Source organism: Anolis carolinensis, chromosome 6, assembly GCF_035594765.1.
Source record: "Anolis carolinensis isolate JA03-04 chromosome 6, rAnoCar3.1.pri, whole genome shotgun sequence".
NCBI classification, from domain to species: Eukaryota; Metazoa; Chordata; class Lepidosauria; order Squamata; family Dactyloidae; genus Anolis; species Anolis carolinensis.
In genome coordinates, this window is record NC_085846.1 from 110,440,642 (window position 1) to 110,460,973 (window position 20,332).

The following is a 20,332-nucleotide window of genomic DNA, read 5'->3' on the forward strand; positions in this document are numbered from 1 at the left end:
CACTTGGTATGGCGACATCAATAATCCAAACCTTTTTCTTTCCCACAACTGTGATGTCTGGTGTGTTGTGTTCCAAAACTTTGTCAGTCTGGATTCGGAAGTTCCACAGTATCTTTGCATGCTCATTTTGCAATATTTTTGCAGGTTTGTGAAACCACCCGTTCTTTACTGCTGGGAGGTGGTACTTGAGGCCTAAGTTATAAGTTATTATTATAAGTTGTTGTTATTATTACTATTATTATTATTATTATTGGACTTCCGAATCCGGACTGACAAAGTTCTGGAACACAACACACCAGACATCACAGTCGTGGGGGGAAAAAAGGTTTGGATCATTGATGTTGCCATCCCAGGTGACAGTTGCATTGAGGAAAAACAACAGCTAAAACTCAGCGCTATCAGGACCTCAAGATTGAACTTCAAAGACTCTGGCAGAAACCAGTCCAGGTGGTCCCGGTGGTGATCGGCACATTGGGTGCCGTGCCAAAAGATCTCAGCTGGCAATTGGAAACAATAGACATTGACAAAATCACGATCTGCCAACTGCAAAAGGCCACCCTACTGGGATCTGTGCTCATCATCCAAAAATACATCACACAGTCCTAGACACTTGGGAAGTGTTTGACCTGTGATTTTGCGATACGAAATCCAGCATATCTATCTTATTTGCTGTGTCATAATAAATAATAATAATAATAAATTATTATTAATTATTTTAATAATTAATAAAAATCATTATTATTATTATTATTATTTGAAAGAAATGCATATAAACCTGTCTAGGCAACATCATAAGATCTGTATTCCTAAGTGTATTTACGTATAATTTAAGTTTATTTTCATACTTCTCTTTGAAAGTTTCACATCTCAGCTTGTGAGAGATCAAATCTAATGGTTAAATTTGGTTCAAAACTGCATACAGTCTACCAGGATACTGTTTGCCCTAATTGTTCTTCTAGTTTATTAAATAAATATAGGGCATCCCAGTGAACTTTTTCTTGCCTGTGGATAAAACAAGAATAACTGATTAAACCAGCCAGACTTTCACCGTTTTAACAAAAAGCAACAGACTCTGGGATTTTCAGAGGAAAGGGGAAACCTTCCTTTTACACAAATACAGCATTAAAATTTCTGGGGTTTTCTAACCCCAGCGGGCCGCATGCCACAACGTAATATACATCTGATTCCTTTCTTTTTGATCTTAACATTTGTAAGCCATAAATAATAGATTGCAAAAGGAATTCTGGGAGCGAATTCATTTTAAAGCAAGCACTAAACTATTTGCAAATGTACTTAGGCAGCCGTCCAAAAGAAACATCAAAAACTGTCAGTTGAATATTGGGAAGTGAAGTGCCTCCATATGTTAAGATTAGAAGGCATAAATCCTAAGTAAGTAGAGAGAAAAATAGCTGTCAGCTCTATTAGAAATAAAAATAGGGAAATATATTCTTCTGGGATCACATAAACTTTGGGGCAAGTAAGGATCCAGGATGCTTCACACATTACATACTTCATACATGGAAAGAACTCACGAATAAGATAATAAATCATGCCATTTGCATGTGGATTGCCAAAAGCAATAATTCTACGTTTCTGTTCAAATTTTTGTATATTTCTCTTTTCAGAAGACTCTCTTTAAGGGGATTGCTTGATAGTACAGTTGACAAGACTCTATCTGAAAAATTAACTTGCCGTCTACAATTCGTCTTCTCTACTATGGATGTAATTTCAATACATGGACCACCAGTAAATTGACTGGAGTTTTGGAATAACACATTTGACATAGATCCCTTCTACATGGATATATAATCCATATTATCCACATTATCTGCTTTGAACTGGATTATATGAGTCTACACTGCCATATAATCCAAAGCAGATAATCTGGATTTTATATGGCAGTGTGGAAGGGGCCTGAGTCTCCACTGTCATATAATCCAGATCATAGCAGATAATCTGGATTTTATATGGCAGTGTAGAAGGGGCTGCGGGAAACTTTGATTGTTAATTGTATTAAATCAACTAATTGTTATAAGGGGAAAAGAATATACAATTTTTTGTAAATCTATTCAATGCATAATTTCCACAGCTCCAACCATCCTAAAGATATCTTAGGTCCCTTCTACACTGCCCTATATCCCAGGATCTGATCCCAGAATATTTGCTTATCCCAGTTTATATGGCAGTGAAGACTCATATAATCCATTTCAAAGCACATCATTTGGGATCAGATCCTTGGATACAGGGCAGTGTAGATCCAGCCTCATTCTGACCTCGATATTCTTTTGCCTAATCCAATATAGTGGAATGGTTTGAGCATTGGACTAAGACTACGGAGACCAGGGTTCAATTTCCCACTTGGCAAGCCACAAACGCTCAGCCTGAAAAAACCCCATGACAACTTCGCCTTATGGTCATCATAACTTGAAGGCATACAACAATCCCAGCTGATATACGAAAGCAAACTGAGTTGAAGAACTGCTGATTTAAGGTTATAATTTTCTCTATGTTAACCTGGCAATAAATTCTACCAGGTTTACTTCTACTGGACACTTAAAGGATTGAATTCATTTGCTGCTCCCACTCATCTGCCATAAACAATAGCAGGACAATAATACCAACCCATTCTATATTACTGCAATACTGAAATAAGTGTGCAAAAGAGGTCGACATGCATGAAGTATTACAGAGCAATGACAGTTTTTAGGTTATTGTGGCTATTCTAGATGTGGATGTGGATTCTACCAACCCCACCTAGCAGATCAATATCTTCTCCACTTGGCCAGTGGGATCTTTTTCCTCTCGCCCTTCACACCTTGCTTGCAGAGATGTTTCCCAGTTATATACCACACAGCTTGATGAACACAGTTTCCACTAGCATCTAATTTCTCATTAGGTGTTGACACCTGCCATAAAGACAGCCTTTCAGTGGGACTCCACCTGAAAAGGAAGAAACAAAAGCAGAAGTGACCGTAAGGTCTAGTGCAATTGATTTTCTGCCTCGTGAAACCAAGAATAGATGCTAGACTGGCTTGATTTTTCAGATATTGCTGTCATTTTTAATGACTACTGTCCATTATAACATGAAGACTTGCTTTTATGAACAAAGAACTGCTGAGTTTAGCACAGCCTTCTCTTTTTCTTTTGGTCCATCAATATATTAATGGCTTTAGAACAATGAATGCATTTCAGCACATTAGCCATCGCAAGGCTAGTCCTTCCACAGTAAGCAATAAGAGTGGTTCAAAGGTGAATTTTTAAGAGGAACATGAACTTAAAGGGACCAGCACAAAACGTTACAATACAATCAGTTAAGGGTTTATTGACCTCCCTTTCTCCCAATATGAGACTGAAGACAGCTTAAAACAAATACTACTAACATTATTATTATTATTATTATTGACACAAAGACAGAATATGACACAGCAAATGTGATATATATGCTGGATTTTGTATCACAGAATCACAAGTCGAACACTTCCCAAGCATTTAGGACTGTGTGATGTATTATTATTATTATTATTATTATTATTATTATTATTATTATTATTTTATTATGACACAGCAAACTAGATAGATATGCTGGATTTCGTATCACAAAATCACAAGTCGAACACTTCCCAAGTGTCAAGGACTGTGTGATGTATTTTCGGATGATGCGTGCAGATCCCAGTAGGGTGGCCTTTTGCAGTTGGCACATCGTAATTTTGTCAATGCCTATTGTTTCCAAATGCCGGCTGAAATCTTTTGGCATGGCACCCAATGTGCCGATCACCACCGGGACCACCTGCACTGGTTTCTGCCAGAGTCTTTGAAGTTCAATCTTGAGGTCCTGATAGCGGCTGAGTTTATTATTATTATTATTATTATTATTATTATTATTATTATTATTATTTGATACACAACAAGATTAGTACACAGCAAACAAGATCACTATGCTGGCTGTTGTATTGGATCACATGTCGAACATATCACAAGCGCCTAGGACAATGTGATGTATTGGCAAATAATGTGTGCAGATCCAAGTAGGGTGGTAAGTAGATGGTAATTTTGTCAGCACCAATTGTTTTTAAATGCTGGCAAAGTTCTTTAGGCACTGCACCCAGTGCGCAGATCACCACTGGGACCACCTTTACTGGCTTGTGCCGGAGTCTTTGCGGTTTGGTCTTTAATTCTTGTTGTTGTTGTTGTGTTTATTTATATCTCACTTTCTCTCTCTACAAGGACCCCCAAAGCAGCTTTGAGTATATACGTATACTTTAAAAACCAAATATGCAAACGGAAGAACTAATTCAAAACCGTTTAAAATATGCAGACTAAAATCTAATTCAAAACAGTTTGCAGCATTTGTAACATGGATGGAATACTTTGTAAAACTACAATTCCCATATTATTGTGAGCCACTTTGAATCCTCACAGGGAGAAAGGCAGGGTAGAAATAAAGATAATGACGTGTTGTCGAAGGTTTTCATGGCCAGAATCACAGGGTTGTTGTGATTGTGATCTGAGGATGCCTGCCATAGATGTGGGCGAAACGTCAGGAGAGAATGTTTCTGGAACATGGCCATAGTACCTGGGAAACACACAACAACCCACTGATGATGATGATTTTGAAAAAAGATGTATGAAATAAAACTATAAAATGTATAATGCCAGTCATGAAATTATGTTTCACCTGGTGCAGAAAGCGTTATTACCAAGAAGCGTGAGCACTCACTGATGTGCAAGGCTTCCCTTTCATCAGCATCCTTGTTGTACATAACCCACACTTTAACATGTGTGACTCATGGAAACAGCCACTCTTCTTGGGCCCAGCTTACTGGGAAATGACATATAAATCTCAAGTTAGAAAATGAGAAGAAGCAGGCAAGCAGCGCTTTTGCCCTCTGGCTGCAATTCAGCTGCACAGGTTCTCTTCTTGAGCACAATTTACTCCATACAGGCTCCTTCCTTATGCAGCATGAACTGGCCCTCAGGGTGCTGACTTGAACTATTAAACATACTAATCATTGTCTTGTATGACGGCAGTGTTTGTACTATATATGGGAGCAAGAGATGTGAACACCTGGCATATGCAGGTGACTATGGATGTGAGCATTCTTAAAGGATATCACTGCAGTGAATGCAAGCTATAGGTCCTGTTGAGACAGCCAGGAGTCACCATCTCAGCTTCTCAGATGCCAAAAAGTGACCATTCCTGTCTTTAGAGAAGAATATGGACTTGATGTCATATACAAACACCTTCCCACACATTTAATGATCTTAATTAGTAATATCGTACCTTAAGCTTCAACTGGTCTAAGCAAGCAACATTGGATCAAAGCCCCTCACAGGTGTATCTCTACATTGTTGAATAAATGCAGTTTGACACATGACCCCATGCTATAGATCCCTGGTATAGTTTGCTAAGGCACCAGTTCTCTTTGGCAGAGAAGGCTGAAGACCTTGCCAAACTATGATTCCATAGCATTAAGCCCATGATAGTTAAAGTGATATCAAATTGTAATAATTCAACAGTGTAGGTGAACCTCACCTTGACAATATAATTGAAGCAACATTTCTATTTCTTTCTTACATTTAAATGCTTTCATATACTGATTCATACTTCCTGTCAGTAGCTTATGACACTATAAACCATCGCCTTCTCCTGAGAAAAACTTATAATATCACAAAGGACTACCACATCACCCGCTTCATAGGAAATCTTCTACATAACAGGAGCTTTTTTTGTTGAATTCCAGAGCCAGAGAAGCAGATGGTGAAAACAGAAGAGCGTGTCTGCTCCATCAATGTTTAACATTTACACAAATGATCAGCCACTGCCAGAAGTGACAGAGAGTTTAATCTATGCTGACGATCATGCCATCACCGCCCAAGCATGGTTGAAGAGAAGCTCTCCAAAGCTTTAGGTGCTCTTACTGCCTATTACAGGGAAAACTAGCTGATTCTTCATCCATCTAAAACACAGACATGTGCTTTTCACCTTGAGCTCTGAGGATTACCTGGAAAGGAATCCCAATGGAGCACTGCAGCACACCAAAATACTTGGGAGTTACCCTGAACCGTGACATACAAGAAGCACTGCTTGAACATCAAGAAAAAAGTGGGTGCTATAAACAATATCATATAAAAGCTGACTGGCACAACCTGGGGATCACAACCAGATACAGTGTAGACATCTGCTCTTGCGCTTTGCTACTCTGCTGCTGAATACACATACCCAGTATGGAACACATCTCACCACATTAAAACAGTGGATGTGGCTCTTAATGAGACATGCCACATTATCACAGGATGTCTACGCCCTACACCACTGGAGAAATTATACACCTGACATCTGCCAGGAAGTAGAAGCCAATAATGAAAGGACCAAGGCAGTGACGTCTCCGGGCCACACCCTGTTTGGATATCATCCAGCACACCGCCTTAAATCAAGAAATAGTTTTCTAAGATCTACAGAGATACTTGCAGGAACATCTCAGCAAGTGAGAGTCCAAAAGTGGGTGCTCAAGTCCCCTTATGTACAATGCAGCAGTTAAAAATGTGTCCTTTATATGTAATGGCAAAGTCAAAGATGGCTTGGGTGGATTTTAAAAAATATTTTCAATCTGTAGATGGTTGAATCTGTGGATGCAGAATATGTGGATAAGGAGATCTAGCTGCAGAACCCATGGGCACAAATATGATCCTGGTCCCTGTCAAATTGAGAGAGAAAAAATGACAATCAAGTTGCTTGAGAAATACTGCTTTGTATGATTGCTTTGGATCTTGCAATTCCTCTGCTAGACTAAAGGTAATTGTATCTTCCCACAATTACTTTTTAATTTAATGTACACTCTCTCCAGAGATATTGAAAGGATTAATTCACTCATATTTGCAAAGCGCTTAAGTATTCCACCACGGAAATGCACTACTGAGCAGAAAATACATCATTATAATCTGCAAATGAAAGTCTATTGTCAAAGGTAGGTAAAGTGAGGCTTGGGAACATATACCCTTCAACAGGGTTTTTATTTTAGGGTTCTCACCCCAACCTGACTTCCTTATGGCCAAAAAAAGGAGTGAATTGCCTTTCTTTGAAACCTCCAATATTGCAGGGATGACAAAAATCATTGATAAGGAAGAACTCACAAACGAAGAGACGGCAGCAATTTGCTTTTGCCTCAGATGACTGAGAAGGGCAGACTAATCGAATGCTAACTTTTGCCTTTTGAACTCAAGTTTGCAGCAATTTAAGTAAGTTGAGGATAAAGGCGGAAAGTTTGAGGAGAAAAATTGGGAAAAATTACCAATTACACTATGTAACAAAATTAGAATTTTTTTCTGTTCCTGTTTTGAAAGTGTTGTTTCCTGTTTAATTGTGCGGTATTTACTTTGAAAGCAGTTGTTATCCTCCAGAAACTTAATTTTTGTGGCTGCCACAAACTATGTTGAATTGAGACAGAATGAGGTATTCATTGCAAAACTATTGCAAAATATGTGGCAGGATATTCCGCAAAAAACATTTTTGCAGTTGAATAAATTTTTCCCATATTTGTATGATAGAACCAATTAGGAAATGACATTCATTACCCAGAAACAAAAATCGTATTACATAGTGCTATTCAAAGCCAATTTTTTTGGCCTCTTCCATGTTGTGGTGTGGAGGGTAGCTTACTGATCTTTACTCCTAAGGGCCCTTCCAAAAGCCATATAAGGGCTGGGCTGTGGCGCAGCTGGTTAGTAGCCAGCTTCAATAAATCACTACTGACCAAGAGGTCATGAGTTCAAAACCAGCCTGGGTCAGATTGAGCGCCCAACCATTAAATAGCCTAGCTTGTTTTTACCCAAGCAACCTGAAAGACTGTTGCATCTGACAAGTAGGAAACTTTTAGAGACTGCTTATGCGGAGAGGCTAATTTAACTAATTTACGGCACCATAAAAACGTCCAGCAGCGTGCATGCGGAAGAATGAGAAAGTACCCCATCAAGGACTTGGTGTCACAGTGGATGACGACGCAGCAGCTCCCCCTGTGGCCGGAATCGAGCATACCCTCATGAAACCAGAAGCTGGAAAATGTTAAATTGCCTCTGTCTATATGTTGTATGTCTAATGCCGGCATTGAATATCTGCCATGTATATGTACATTGTGATCTGCCCGGAGCCCCCTTCGGAGACAGAAGGGCGAAATATAAATGCTGTAAATAAATAAATAAAACCCAGAATATCAAGGCAGATAATCCACAATATCTGCTTTGAACTGCGATATCTGAGTCCACACTGCATATTACTGCATATAACTCAGTTCAAAGCAGATAATGTGGGACTTTATACATCTGTGTGGAAGGGGACTTGTGAAGATAGCATTATGCTACTTGTCTGAGAATTTGCACCCATCCCACTGTATTTACATTAGACAATAGTTTTGTAGCTCTTCTCGAGTTCCTGTGGAGTCAACTTTAAATTATTTTAATGCTGTTTAATACTGTTTTAATACCTGAATATTTTAAGATGTACTGTATTTCAATGTTTTTAATTTTGAGCCACTTTGAGTCTCTGTATGGAAAGAAAAAGGGGAATATAAATAAACAGCACACAAGTAAATATGTAAAAATGTAATTTTAAACTATTAATAGTTATAAGTATTGAATCCTGGTTTAATTGCATAATCTAATAGTGTATTTAGTTATTTTTGTTTAATTTATTGGTGTTAAATACTGCAAACATAACTGCAATTTGAATCCCAGTAAATACACTAAGCAACAATGCATTACTACACTGCAATAAATATTATTATTACAACTGTAAATACTGCAAACATAATTGCAAGTTGAATCCCAGTAAATGCATTATGCGACAATGTAATACTATACTGCAATTATTATTATTATAACTGTAATTGAATACTGCAAACATAACTGCAATTTGAATCCCAGTAGATGCATTAAGCAACAATGCAATACTATACCACAATAATTATTATTATTATACTGTAATTAAATACAGCAAGCATAACTGCAATCTGAATAATACGACACTGCAATAAATATTATTATTATTATAAATACTGCAAATATGATTATTATAAATACTGAAAACATAACTGCAATTTGAATCCCAGTAGATGCATTAAGCAACAATATAATAAATAATAAATTAATCAACCAAGGACGTTTTTAAAACACCCAGCATCAAAAATAAAGGAGAGGAAGAACCTATTCCTTTCGAAGTCTAAAAACTTGCTGCGCGCGTACTTCTGTAAATACGGTACGGCATGAGCAGCACAGGCAGGAAAGGGCAGCGAGAGGAACCTATCTGTGCCCACTGCGCATGCGCAAAACAGGTAGCGAGCTCTCTCCGGTTTTTTTGACAGCTAGTACGCCTGCGCGGCGGCTGGAAACGCATGCGCAGTGGAATCCAAAACCGTGGCTGCCGTCTCCATATAAGAAGCTATAAGCGGAGGGAATCCCGCGCTAGGATGACTGGCAGGTTCGGGGAGGCGGAATCGGGCGCCCAGGTGAGGCAGTTGCGCATGCGCCTTGGGGGCTTTCCCCCCCCCCTCAGGCGTTGAAAGCATTGCCCAACAGAAGGCCTCAGAACAGTAGGGGATATATATATATGTATGCAGTATACACAATATATGTATATATACATAATAGGCCAGGCTCTAGCTATAAATAAATTATTAATAATATTAATATGTGTTATATAATATATATAGATAATAATTATATGCATACAATATAATAATATTTATAATATCTATTATAAATATATATAGATAATATATAATGTAATATTTATATCATTATATATATAGACAGGTAGTCTATATTGTATAATATATATAATACAATACAAAATGCAGGCTGAAGCTATATATAAATTAATACTGTACTATTAATAAATATTTGTTATATATTATTTAGAATAATATATAATATATATTTATAATAGATATAAAATATATAGATTATAATATACTGTGCCTGGCCACGCGTTGCTGTGGCGTTGTCTGGTGGTGTTGGTGAGAAATTGTTGAGGTAGTGGTGGTATTGAATGTCTGTTGTATGGTTGTCTCTATGTTTAGTATGCATTTGGTTGTTTGTGTACTGTGAAAGTGGTGAGGGTAGAGGGGTGTCTATGTTCCTGTGTAGTATTGTATAGTATTTATACGTTGTCCATGTGTTGTGAATGCTTGGATTGTGTCCTGCTGCATAGTAGAAAGGGTTGAGCTGGATGGCCCTTAGGGGTCTCTCCAAACTCTTGGATTCTATGCTTCTATTATTATTATTATTATTATTATTATTATTATTATTATCTGCTTAGAACTGTATAAAATGCATACTGAAGTGGATTATATGGCAGTGTGGAGTCAAGATAATCCAGTGCCAAGCAGATAATATAAGATTATAAATGGGTTATATAGCTATGTGGAAGGGCCTTGAGTCTACACTGCCATATAATCCAGTACAAATTAGATAATCTGTGGAAGAGGCCTAAGTGAGGCCTAACAGTGCCTGTCCCCTGGGCTGAGTAGGTTGCTAGGAGACCAAGTGGGCGGAACTTAGCTTTGTAACTGGCAGCAATTGGATAAAAACAATTATTCCTCTCTCTCTAATTAGGACTTTATTTTTCTTTTCTTTTTTGTTGTATCAACCTAGAGCCGTGTATGATGGGTTGTGTTGTCAAATTTCGAGGTTGGGGGGCCTGTAGTTTTGTTGTTCTGTCCGCTGCCCTGATGCCATCACTCTTTTATATATATAGATAATATAATCATATTATTTATATATATATATATATATATATATATAGATAGATAATATTACATACATAGATTATAATATATAATATGCAATAATGGTTATTTAAAATAAAAAAACACAGCCATAATAAAAACATATTATATAGAGAGATCATTATATATATTAATATATAATAATATTTGTTATTACAAGACAGAATGCAGACTAGCTATATAAAAAGAATAATATTGTGTTATATATATATATATATATATATATATATATATATATATAATTGCATTTATAATATCTATTATATTATATATAAATAATATATATATATTATAATATTTATGACAGTTAAATGCAGGCTCTAGCAATATATAAATAATAATAATAATTGTTATATATTATAATTTATATAATATATAAAATAATATATATAGATTATATATATACTATATATAATAATATATTATATATATTATAATAATAATTGTTTAAAATACAAAGCATGACCATATTAATAGCCAGACATAAAATTAAAATGCATTGATGTCATAGGTCAGGTACAATGCCAAGACACACAACTATATAAACAAACAAAACATTTATTGATGTATAGGGTAAGTTCATTGCCTAATAAAACATCACAGTGGATTAGCATCACTGGACCAAACTAGAATATTGTATCTGCAAGAGCAGGAAATCGAGACAATAAAGCCACATCTGCATTGACTATTTAATGCAGTTTGAAGCCAGCTTCAATACTGTGGCAGGTAGACAACGAATGCCCACAAAAGGGAGCCAAAGAAAAGATAGCGTGTTGCATGTATGAGATTCCTTGCATTGCAGTAGTAATAATTCACCAAGAGGATGCTTTTATTAAGAATGAGAACTATTGTTTCCATTCTAACAAAACTTCATTTTGATCATACTGGTTGCCATTATAATATATTAGTTAATGCCAGGGCTGTAAACATTGGCTACCATTTGATTAACCTTTCCCATTAGACGGTCGTGAAAACTAAGGGGTTAGATGGGAAAGAGTGATTACTGGTATCTTGGACTCCTCACTATAAAGTTAGGATTAATGTGTTATAAATACACACCAACGGAGGTGGAATTTTAAGTTGGTATGATATTGGAAATCTGGAATGTGACCAAATTTATCTTTACTAGTTGGTTTATAGCGATTGATATTTAATTGTTCGGCCTAAGGCTTTGTACACAGAGAGACTGGCCTTTGTGGTGTTTCTTCTTTTTCTTGGAAAGCTGTTTGTTCGCTCCCTCTGTAATGTTGCCCATCACACGCAGCATGCAGCTAAATGACTGTAGTTATTTTGTTTTTTTAAAAACAACTAGAGAGTAAACAGATACATGGAACACAGGTGCATTGGTACTTAAATTATCATAATAATTTGCATATGCAGTTAAGCCCCTGCTGTTATGTAAGAAAAATATGTGAACCATTACACTCATATTTCCTCTACAATAAACGGAGTGTGCGGCTTCTTGAGAGCGGCTTGGAAGGAGAGAAATGCTAGAAGAGCCCCCGCAATGGACAGACTTTTATTTATTTATTATTTATTTATTTATAGCATTTATATTCCGCCCTTCTCACCCCGAAGGGGACTCAGGGCGGATCACATTACACATATAGGCAAACATTCAATGCCTTTTAACATAGAACAAAGACAACACAAACATAGGCTCCGAGCGGGGCTCAAATTCATGACCTCCTGGTCAGAGTGATTCATTGCAGTGATTCATTGCAGCTGCTCTCCAGCCTGCGCCACAGCCCGAGCTTTTCGTCCAAATAGCTGACTATTTTCTCCTCTGGCAACATCTTGCCAGTGCCTTAGGTTCAATATGTCTTTCGTATCATTTGCAACCTGAAAGACCTTTGATAAGAAATGCTAGAGATCTGCTGGGTAAAAAACACTATGTGTTCCTACTGAGCTATTGCCTTTCCACAACAAAATATAGCCAATACATTCTACAAGTGTGTAGAAAGGTATACATCTTCAAGTATAGTTGCTGGTTTGATTTTAATAGATTTGACCACAGATTTAATTAAAATGTTTTCCATAGGAATCTCTAGGCCCTCCAGTGTTACTCTATGTTTTTATCTTCAACTTCTGCCAGAAATTGACAATAAAGTCACACTGAAGAACCTACTGATTCAAAAGAGAACATAGCTCTACTAATTGCTTCAGGTGGAAGTTGACCATAGAGTCTCCCATCAATCTACCAAAATGCTTTTTAATGTGGCAGGACTGGGAGAAGAGCCTTCTTCAAACAATAACAACAACCACAACAACAAAAACAATTTTATTACCTGCCTCTCCTGATGGCTTGGGGCAGGGTACAACAAATTCAAAAACATATGAACATAAAAATTGAGGCCGTAATAGTAGTAGGCATTGAATATTTGCTTTATATGGTATTTCAGATGGCCTGGAGCCAAAGGAAAAGGAAAAAGATTGCCGCTATGCCACTATTTAGAAGAGATTATGAGAGTTAGAAGTGAAATTATGCTTTGTGCTTTCTTTTCAAAAGATATTTACTTAACAATTACAGAAAACAATCTCAGCATAACATTTTTAATGCAAAAATATTACATATACTCTAATGCGTAGTCATCCGAAAGTGTTTTGTGCCTGTCTTCTGGTACATTGGGATATTTGGTGTATTAAAACAAAAGACCCCATTAAATTTGAGAGACTTGTCCATCTAGAGCAAAAATCCATATTGCATTAGGTTCTCTGGCTGAGCTGTCCAGGAATTTCTTGGTAAATGTCATGAAGCTGACAGACCAAAATAAATGGCCAATTGTATCTAGAAAGCTGCAGTGTAAGATAAATGGGAGAATAAAGAAGAAAGATGGTTTGACCTTTTATTCATTGCCTATATAGCTGTGTTTCAATCCAGGCTACAGTTAGAAACGAGATTGATGTCGCTTCCTTGTGGATGTTTGTCTTCTAGAAAGGCCCTGAGGTCGTCCCATTCTAGTCCTTCTATACTTCTCAGCAAACTTTTAACGCAAGTCACAACCAGATACGGGGGAACTTGTAAGAGTGATCAATGGGTAACAAAGAGTGGTGAAGGAGGAAGTTCTATTGCAGAACCCCATGTGGATTGTTGTGCCTTTGTTTTTGTTTAATAACACTATGAAGTTGGAGAGCGGTTGTCTCAAAGTTTGACATGATGAGGACCTCCGAGAATTATTTTCTTTTCCATCAGTCTGAAGGATGACAGCAAACAAGCAGAAACTAAACCCAGACAAGCTAGAATTAAGTTGTTTAGGGGTTTTGTGTATTAAGGGAAAGCAAAGGTGCCCGCAATTAATTCATTAATCAAATTCATAGATGTACTCTTGAGCCTGGAACTCGCCTTAGAAAACCCAGTGGAGGCAGTGGGCTTTACCAGCTTTGCTTAATCCAAACATATAATATTGTAGTCTGTGGGGAAATCTAGCAAACGCCACGTGTGCCTTTGTAACTTTGAAGGTCAATTGCTCCAATATTTCTTGTGTGCAGTTCCCTTCAGAACTCTTGGAAGGCTAAAGTTGGTGCAGGATATGATTGCCATTCTCAGTAAGAATAATAAGATGGGGAAATTATTGCATTAGCTGCCTAAATGATGGTTTTCTGTCACATTCTAGCTGTTGGCTGTGAGATATGGAGTTTGGAGGCCCAAGATACCTTTAATTGCTCTGCCATCTCCTGCTGCTTTTTCATCTACGAAGATCAAGAGAAGCCTTGCTGTAGTTCCCACTAATCTAATTAGGAAGCTGGATTAGTGGAGAAATGCAGAATTTTTTAAATAGTGTTCCCAATACTATAGCATTTGCTAAAAAAATCTGTGTTGGAAAAGAAGATAATGCTTCACAAAGTGGAATGCGCTAGAAATAAGGAAGCCCAGTTGACTTTGGAAGATCTGAGGAAGGCAGTGGTTGATTGGGGATCTTACGGTCTCTCGTTCATTGTGTTGCCATATGTCAAAGTTGATTTGATGGCAAAGAACAGCTAAAGTACTTCAAGGGCATATGTGTGCAACAAATAGCAGTTGGGCAGGGAAACAACATCTTGCTGGAAGGATTACCTCAAAGGAGTCATGATAGGTTGCTACCTGTCAGAATGAAGCTTCCAACAAAGCTTCAGCTGTTTGGACAGTTTCTTAGCCCTATTTCCAAGGACTCTTCAGTCCACTATTAGGAATAAATAATGGTTTTGTTTTTCTTCTCCCAATCTTAACCTTAGAAGGGAGAAAGAAACCTTGTGAAAATACAAAGAACGTAAAAAGTAGCTTGGCAACCATGCAGTCCTTCAAATGGGGAAGGTTTTAATGAAAAGTTCCTTTCCAAAACCACAAAGTCAAATGTTCTCATAGAGAAGAAAAGTTTATTTGGGAAAAGCAGAAAACAGGAGGAACAGGGGTACATTACAGAAACATGGTGTGAAAGAGAATGTGTTGGGCCTCCTGATGAGAAGGTTAGAAAAACGTTTAAAGGTTACAGAAAGACAAAGGCTGCTTCTACACTACCGTATGAAATCCAGATTGCTTGCTTTGATGATCTGGATTATATGGCAGTGTAGAAGGGGTCTCTCATAATCCAGTTCAAAGCAGATAATGTGCATTATCTACTTTGATAATCTGGATTATATGGCAATGTAGAAGGGGCTCCAATCTCTCCATGCTTGAATTATAAAAGAATTGTTATGATTTACTGGGGCAGAGCTTTTCAAACATTTCATGTTGGTGATACATTTTTTAGACATGCATTATTTTACGACACAGTAATTCAATTTCACTAGCAAACCAGAGGTTCAACCAACCCCTTGTAAGAGATATGAGCACATACAAAAGCTGTAATAACAAAGTGTATGGGACACAACATATCTCATGAAATCCATTTATATTTTTGAATGTATACTGTATATGATTTATTTCTTATTTCACATAAACTCAGAGGTTTATTATATTTGTGTGACACACCTACACACTGCCACCAACACACGAAAGTGTCACATCAAGAAGCTGCAGTATCAGTTTGGAAAGTTTGGTACTAGGATATGACAAAAAGATCTTAAGTTCTGGATGTGTTGGGGAAAATAAAGAGGTAGGATATGGCTTATTTGGGTTTCTCAGCGTTGTGCCAACTTACCAGATACTGCAGGGGGAGCTGATGAGCTACATCAAAAAGTGGTGGTTTCTCACAGCTGCTTTCAGCAATTTTGGCAAAATACCATAGAAATAAACAAGACAGGTTTCAGAAAAAAAATTGCTTCCTTGAGTGAACAGCGGGGGACCGTATCTAGCATTTTTTAAAATACATGAGGTACCGTATTTGTAATATGTGCAACAAAGTATCTAAAATTCAGCTGCTGAGAAGTCATTAAATTCATACTTAGTTTTGTGTACATTTACTATGTGTATGCATTACTTTTAAAAAATCTTTCTTTCTCTTTGCTTGATAGCTTCTTGCACGACTCGAGGGCAGAGGTTCGCTGAAAGATCTTGAACCTTGTCTGTTTGCTGAAGAAGGATATCCCATTCCTGGTAAAATATATAGAGAAACACTTTTAAACTTGGGTATCCTCCTTGAGATAGTGTGTTGTAGTAGTTGAATATTACTGTGACTCTGGAGACCAGGGTTCAAATCCCTGATTGATCACGGAAGGCCATTGGGTGATCTTGAACAACTCATACTCTCTTAGCCTCAGAGGGAGGCAAATCTTGCCAAGAAAACCCCACAATAAGCTCATTTTAGGGTCACCATTAATCAGAAACAATTTGAAGGTGCACAGTAAGTCTCACAAACACCAACTAAATGCAAATATGGACATTTTATGTATAGCAGGTATTTTCCCTTCTCACATCCCAGCTATAAACATTCAGAGAGACCTGACCTAGTGTGGCACTTTAAGGAAGCCTTGTTTTGTTGTACACTGAACATTTAATACATCTTCCTTTCATCTATTTATAAGTAACAATTATAATTCTGCCTGCATTTTGGTGGGACTTCACTTTAGGCAATGATAACTTTCATTCCCAGATCTCAAAGTAAAATGATGATGCTTTTATTCCTTAGTACTAGACTCCAGAGGGAGATTTCCCTTGAGTGTCAAAATAGTGTATTGTTCTGTTACCTGGATTTAACAGCAGTACTTTTTTTCTTCTGTAGTCACATTTATTTCTGAACAGGGTAATTATTTAAGAAATTCTTGTCCAAAGAGGTGCCAGTGACATTTCCCCGCCTCTGGGCATTTCTCTCCTTGTCTTTAGTGTCATTTCTTCCCTGTTAGTGCCTGTACATTCATGAAAGTCAGTCTCTTTTAACTTTGCTTGATTGGAGCTGTTAAAAATGTCCAAAATGACTTTTATTTTGGATTAGAACATGGTATGTGTGTATTAAGCCTGAAAATTAAATGGTTCTGTCTAGTTCTTGAGTAGCAGATGGCTTTTCAAGCTTAAACACTTGTTTCTTTATTTGTTGAACAGGAGATATTATTGAATGCTATGGCCCAGAAGGGACAGGAAAAACAGAAATGTTCTACCATCTTATTGCCCGTTGCATTCTTCCAAAATCGAGAGGTGGTTTGGAAGTTGGCTTACTTTTTATTGACACGGACTTTCACTTTGACATGCTGCGCTTAGTGACTATTCTGGAACACAGGTCATCCCAAGGCACAGAAGATATGATAAAGCAGTGTCTGGGGAGGTTTTTTCTTGTTAATTGCAGCAGCAGCTCTCAGTTGCTTCTCACCCTTTATTCTCTGGAAAACATGTTTTGCTCTCACCCTTCGCTCTGCCTCCTGATTATTGACAGCATATCTGCTTTTTATTGGATTGATAGAGTCAATGGAGGGGAGAGCATTAGTCTGCAGGAAGCAAACTTAAGGAGATGTGCTCAGTTCCTTGAGAAGCTTGTCAGAGAGCATCATTTAGTTTTGTTTGCAACAACTCAAGCAATTATGCAGAAATCACTGAATGCTATTGAAAGCTCCAGAAAACGCAACAGTGATGGAGACGTGGATTACCGGCCTTACCTCTGCAAGTCATGGCAACAGATGATAACCCATCGGATCTTTTTCTCCAAACAGTGCAATCCAGACAACACCCAAAGTTTTTCTATTACTGCTTGTCATATCAGAAACAACTCAGTGATAAAACGCTCATTTAGCATTTTGGAAAATGGGGTCCAGTTTTAACAGTGGACTACTTTGAAAAGGGACTGTTGACACCATAGTAAAATCCATTTAAACATTGTATACTGTTTTGTAAAATAATAACTTTTATATGTTTATACTGGTGTTTCTTAAAACATTGTTTTAAAAGCCACAAGATTGTCATTTTTGTAACTGCAAGAATTCAGATTGATAGTTGTAAAGTATTGAAGTTTAATGTAAAAATTCCGCTATGTAAATCTAATTAAACATTGCTTGGTTTTAATGCCAATCTTCCAGCAGTGGATGCTGGTTATGGGCCTAGTACTGTATACTTCAAGCTTGAGTCTATTGGTTAAATAGGATTATATTAGTACATTTAAGTATGCTGTGCATGATAAACACTTGAACATAACAGTCAGCCCTCCACATTTTTGGGAGCTACACTTTTATGAAAGTGGGAAAACTGCATATAAAAGAACACCCTTTATTGGCATGAATATCTCTCTAGAAATCTCTAGGTCCTGTAGCAACACTCTGGTCAATTTACACCAGAAGCTGACCATAGAATCATATTAAAGGACCTAGAGTTTCTTAGAAAAAAACACAATCAGGTCTATAAAAGCCAAACTTACAAGGGAGGATCAACTACAGTTGAAAAAGGGCAGAGTATGTTCTACTTCTCCTGTTAAATAGCTTGCTTTTAATCTACTGTGTCAGGTTCCAGCTAAGTATCAATCAATATGGAAATGAACAATATTGAATTGAATGGGAGTTTCTTCTTTATATCAGTGTGTAAAAATTCACTCACCTGGGTTTACACTGGAGTATATTCTCTAATCCAGCCTTTGGGTTGTGTTGCAGTTCTAAATATTGAAAACCACACAAAAAGAGAACAAATAAACGAAGTTCTTTGAAGAAGAACCGCTTGTGTGATGTCTCAGTAGTTTGGTTTTCTGAAGAATTTACAAGCAACATGTCAGAATTCCAGTAAACCAGTTCAAGCTATTGAGAAATTCCCTGTAGTTTTGGCAGAAAGAGACCACATTAAAACCATAAAGTGAATGTTAATTGTTTCAGCTTTTGAAAAAGTCCTTTGTAAATTAAGCAGCCCTTTGAGCTATGTATAAACTAAGGACACATCACTTTAAAAAAGTAAAATTCTAGAAAAATAAAGTTTATAAGTAAACTATACATACCTTCTAGTAGCCTTTCAGAAATTGATGATAATGATTGGAATTCTACCTTGCCTACATACAAGATGAGATTTCCACTTCATTTTTGCCAACTCACAAAGCAGGATCTCTATCACAAGTCCTTGTTGCAGCCTTGCTGCCAGGTAGGAAGAGATTTAAATTCTCCTGTCCTCTAATCACCAGCTTCGCCTGATCCAACTGGTTTGTGATAAAATAGATTTGGGAAGGAATTAACAATCAAAGCTATAGCGCCACAGTCCTGACTACATAATATTGGTGAATATGGATCATTGACTGATGCATATACATCCATAATCACAATCCTGAATTCCAGCCAATATTTATTAGTTACTTAGGAACTCAGATGAAAAATGGCTTGTGTATGCTGTCTATCTTGTTACAGACATTACAACAAAGTCAATACTGTATTGTTACTCCATAACAGGGACAGAATTCCAACTCTGAATGAACAGGAACAATTTTGTCATGTCTGAATATATTTTTTCTTTAGTCAACACAAACTTGTTCAAGAGATATTATGGTAACCAAATTCTTTAGGCTAAATGTAGTCATGGTTATAGTGGGCTAAGGTGGGTTTTTAAGGACAGCAGAATGTACGTTTGAGCAAGTAACTAGACGTATTTAGCCACCCTCCCGATTTGTTGGAGAATGAAGAGGGACAAAAAGGTGCTATCAGTAGATTGGCTCTATGCATAACTACAGTAGAGTCTCACTTATCCAACATAAATGGGCCGGCAGAGTGCTGGATAAGCAAACATGTTGGATAATAAGGACAGATTAAGGAAAAGCCTATTAAACATCAAATTACATTATGATTTTACAAATTAAGCACCAATACATGTTTTACAACAAATTTGACAGAAAAAGCAGTTCAATACACAGCAATGTTATGTAGTAATTACTGTTTTTATGAATTTAGCACCAAAACATCACAATATTTGACTACAAAAACATTGACTACTAAAAGGCAGACTGTGTTGGATAATCCAGAATGTTGGATAAGTGAGACTCTATATCTAATCCACAAGGTTAAAGTTTGAATTTTCCACTAGAACATGTCTCCTTTGGGAGAAATACACTCCACTTGCTTCTGGAGTATAGGCAATTTCAGTAAATAAAATACTCTCATCAGAAAGCAATTATTTTGGTGATAAATCATGCATAATATATTGTCTGGCTTCAGAGTCGGACATGACTAGACTTCACGTCGGGAAAAAC

General features: G+C 37.1%; 1 protein-coding gene and 1 long non-coding RNA gene across 5 annotated transcripts; one reads left to right on the top strand and one right to left on the bottom strand.

Moving 5' to 3' along the window:
• Positions 1–815: 815 nt before the first annotated feature.
• LOC103279077 (uncharacterized) lies at positions 816–9,361 on the bottom strand. Of its 3 annotated transcripts, XR_009999626.1 has the most exons (4): positions 9,196–9,356; positions 8,478–8,536; positions 2,755–2,940; positions 816–1,002 (listed from the first exon to the last, which is right to left on the bottom strand). It is a non-coding gene; the product is annotated as an uncharacterized LOC103279077 (long non-coding RNA). The 3 variants fall into 3 exon arrangements; XR_009999625.1 differs by lacking the exon at positions 816–1,002 and having other exon boundaries at positions 2,482–2,940; positions 9,235–9,361; XR_506536.3 differs by lacking the exon at positions 816–1,002 and having other exon boundaries at positions 2,482–2,940; positions 9,196–9,361.
• xrcc2 (X-ray repair cross complementing 2) lies at positions 9,343–18,821 on the top strand. Of its 2 annotated transcripts, none has more exons than XM_003221911.4 (3): positions 9,343–9,497; positions 16,209–16,290; positions 17,233–18,821. In XM_003221911.4, exons 1-3 carry the CDS (start codon positions 9,384–9,386, stop codon positions 17,940–17,942), a joined length of 906 nt encoding a protein of 301 aa, XP_003221959.2. In that variant the 5' UTR covers positions 9,343–9,383; the 3' UTR covers positions 17,943–18,821. The 2 variants fall into 2 exon arrangements, with proteins under 2 accessions (XP_003221959.2, XP_062813266.1); XM_062957196.1 differs by lacking the exon at positions 9,343–9,497 and adding an exon at positions 11,220–11,351.
• Positions 18,822–20,332: the final 1,511 nt, after the last annotated feature.

Bases quoted from the DNA above. Each gene is read 5' to 3' on its own strand.
- xrcc2 (XM_003221911.4), top strand. From the start codon at position 9,384: ATGCGCAGTGGAATCCAAAACCGTGGCTGCCGTCTCCATATAAGAAGC. The intron at 9,498-16,208 runs GTGAGGCAGTTG...TTTGCTTGATAG, and splicing joins AGGCGGAATCGGGCGCCCAG to CTTCTTGCACGACTCGAGGG. The intron at 16,291-17,232 runs GTAAAATATATA...TTTGTTGAACAG, and splicing joins AGAAGGATATCCCATTCCTG to GAGATATTATTGAATGCTAT.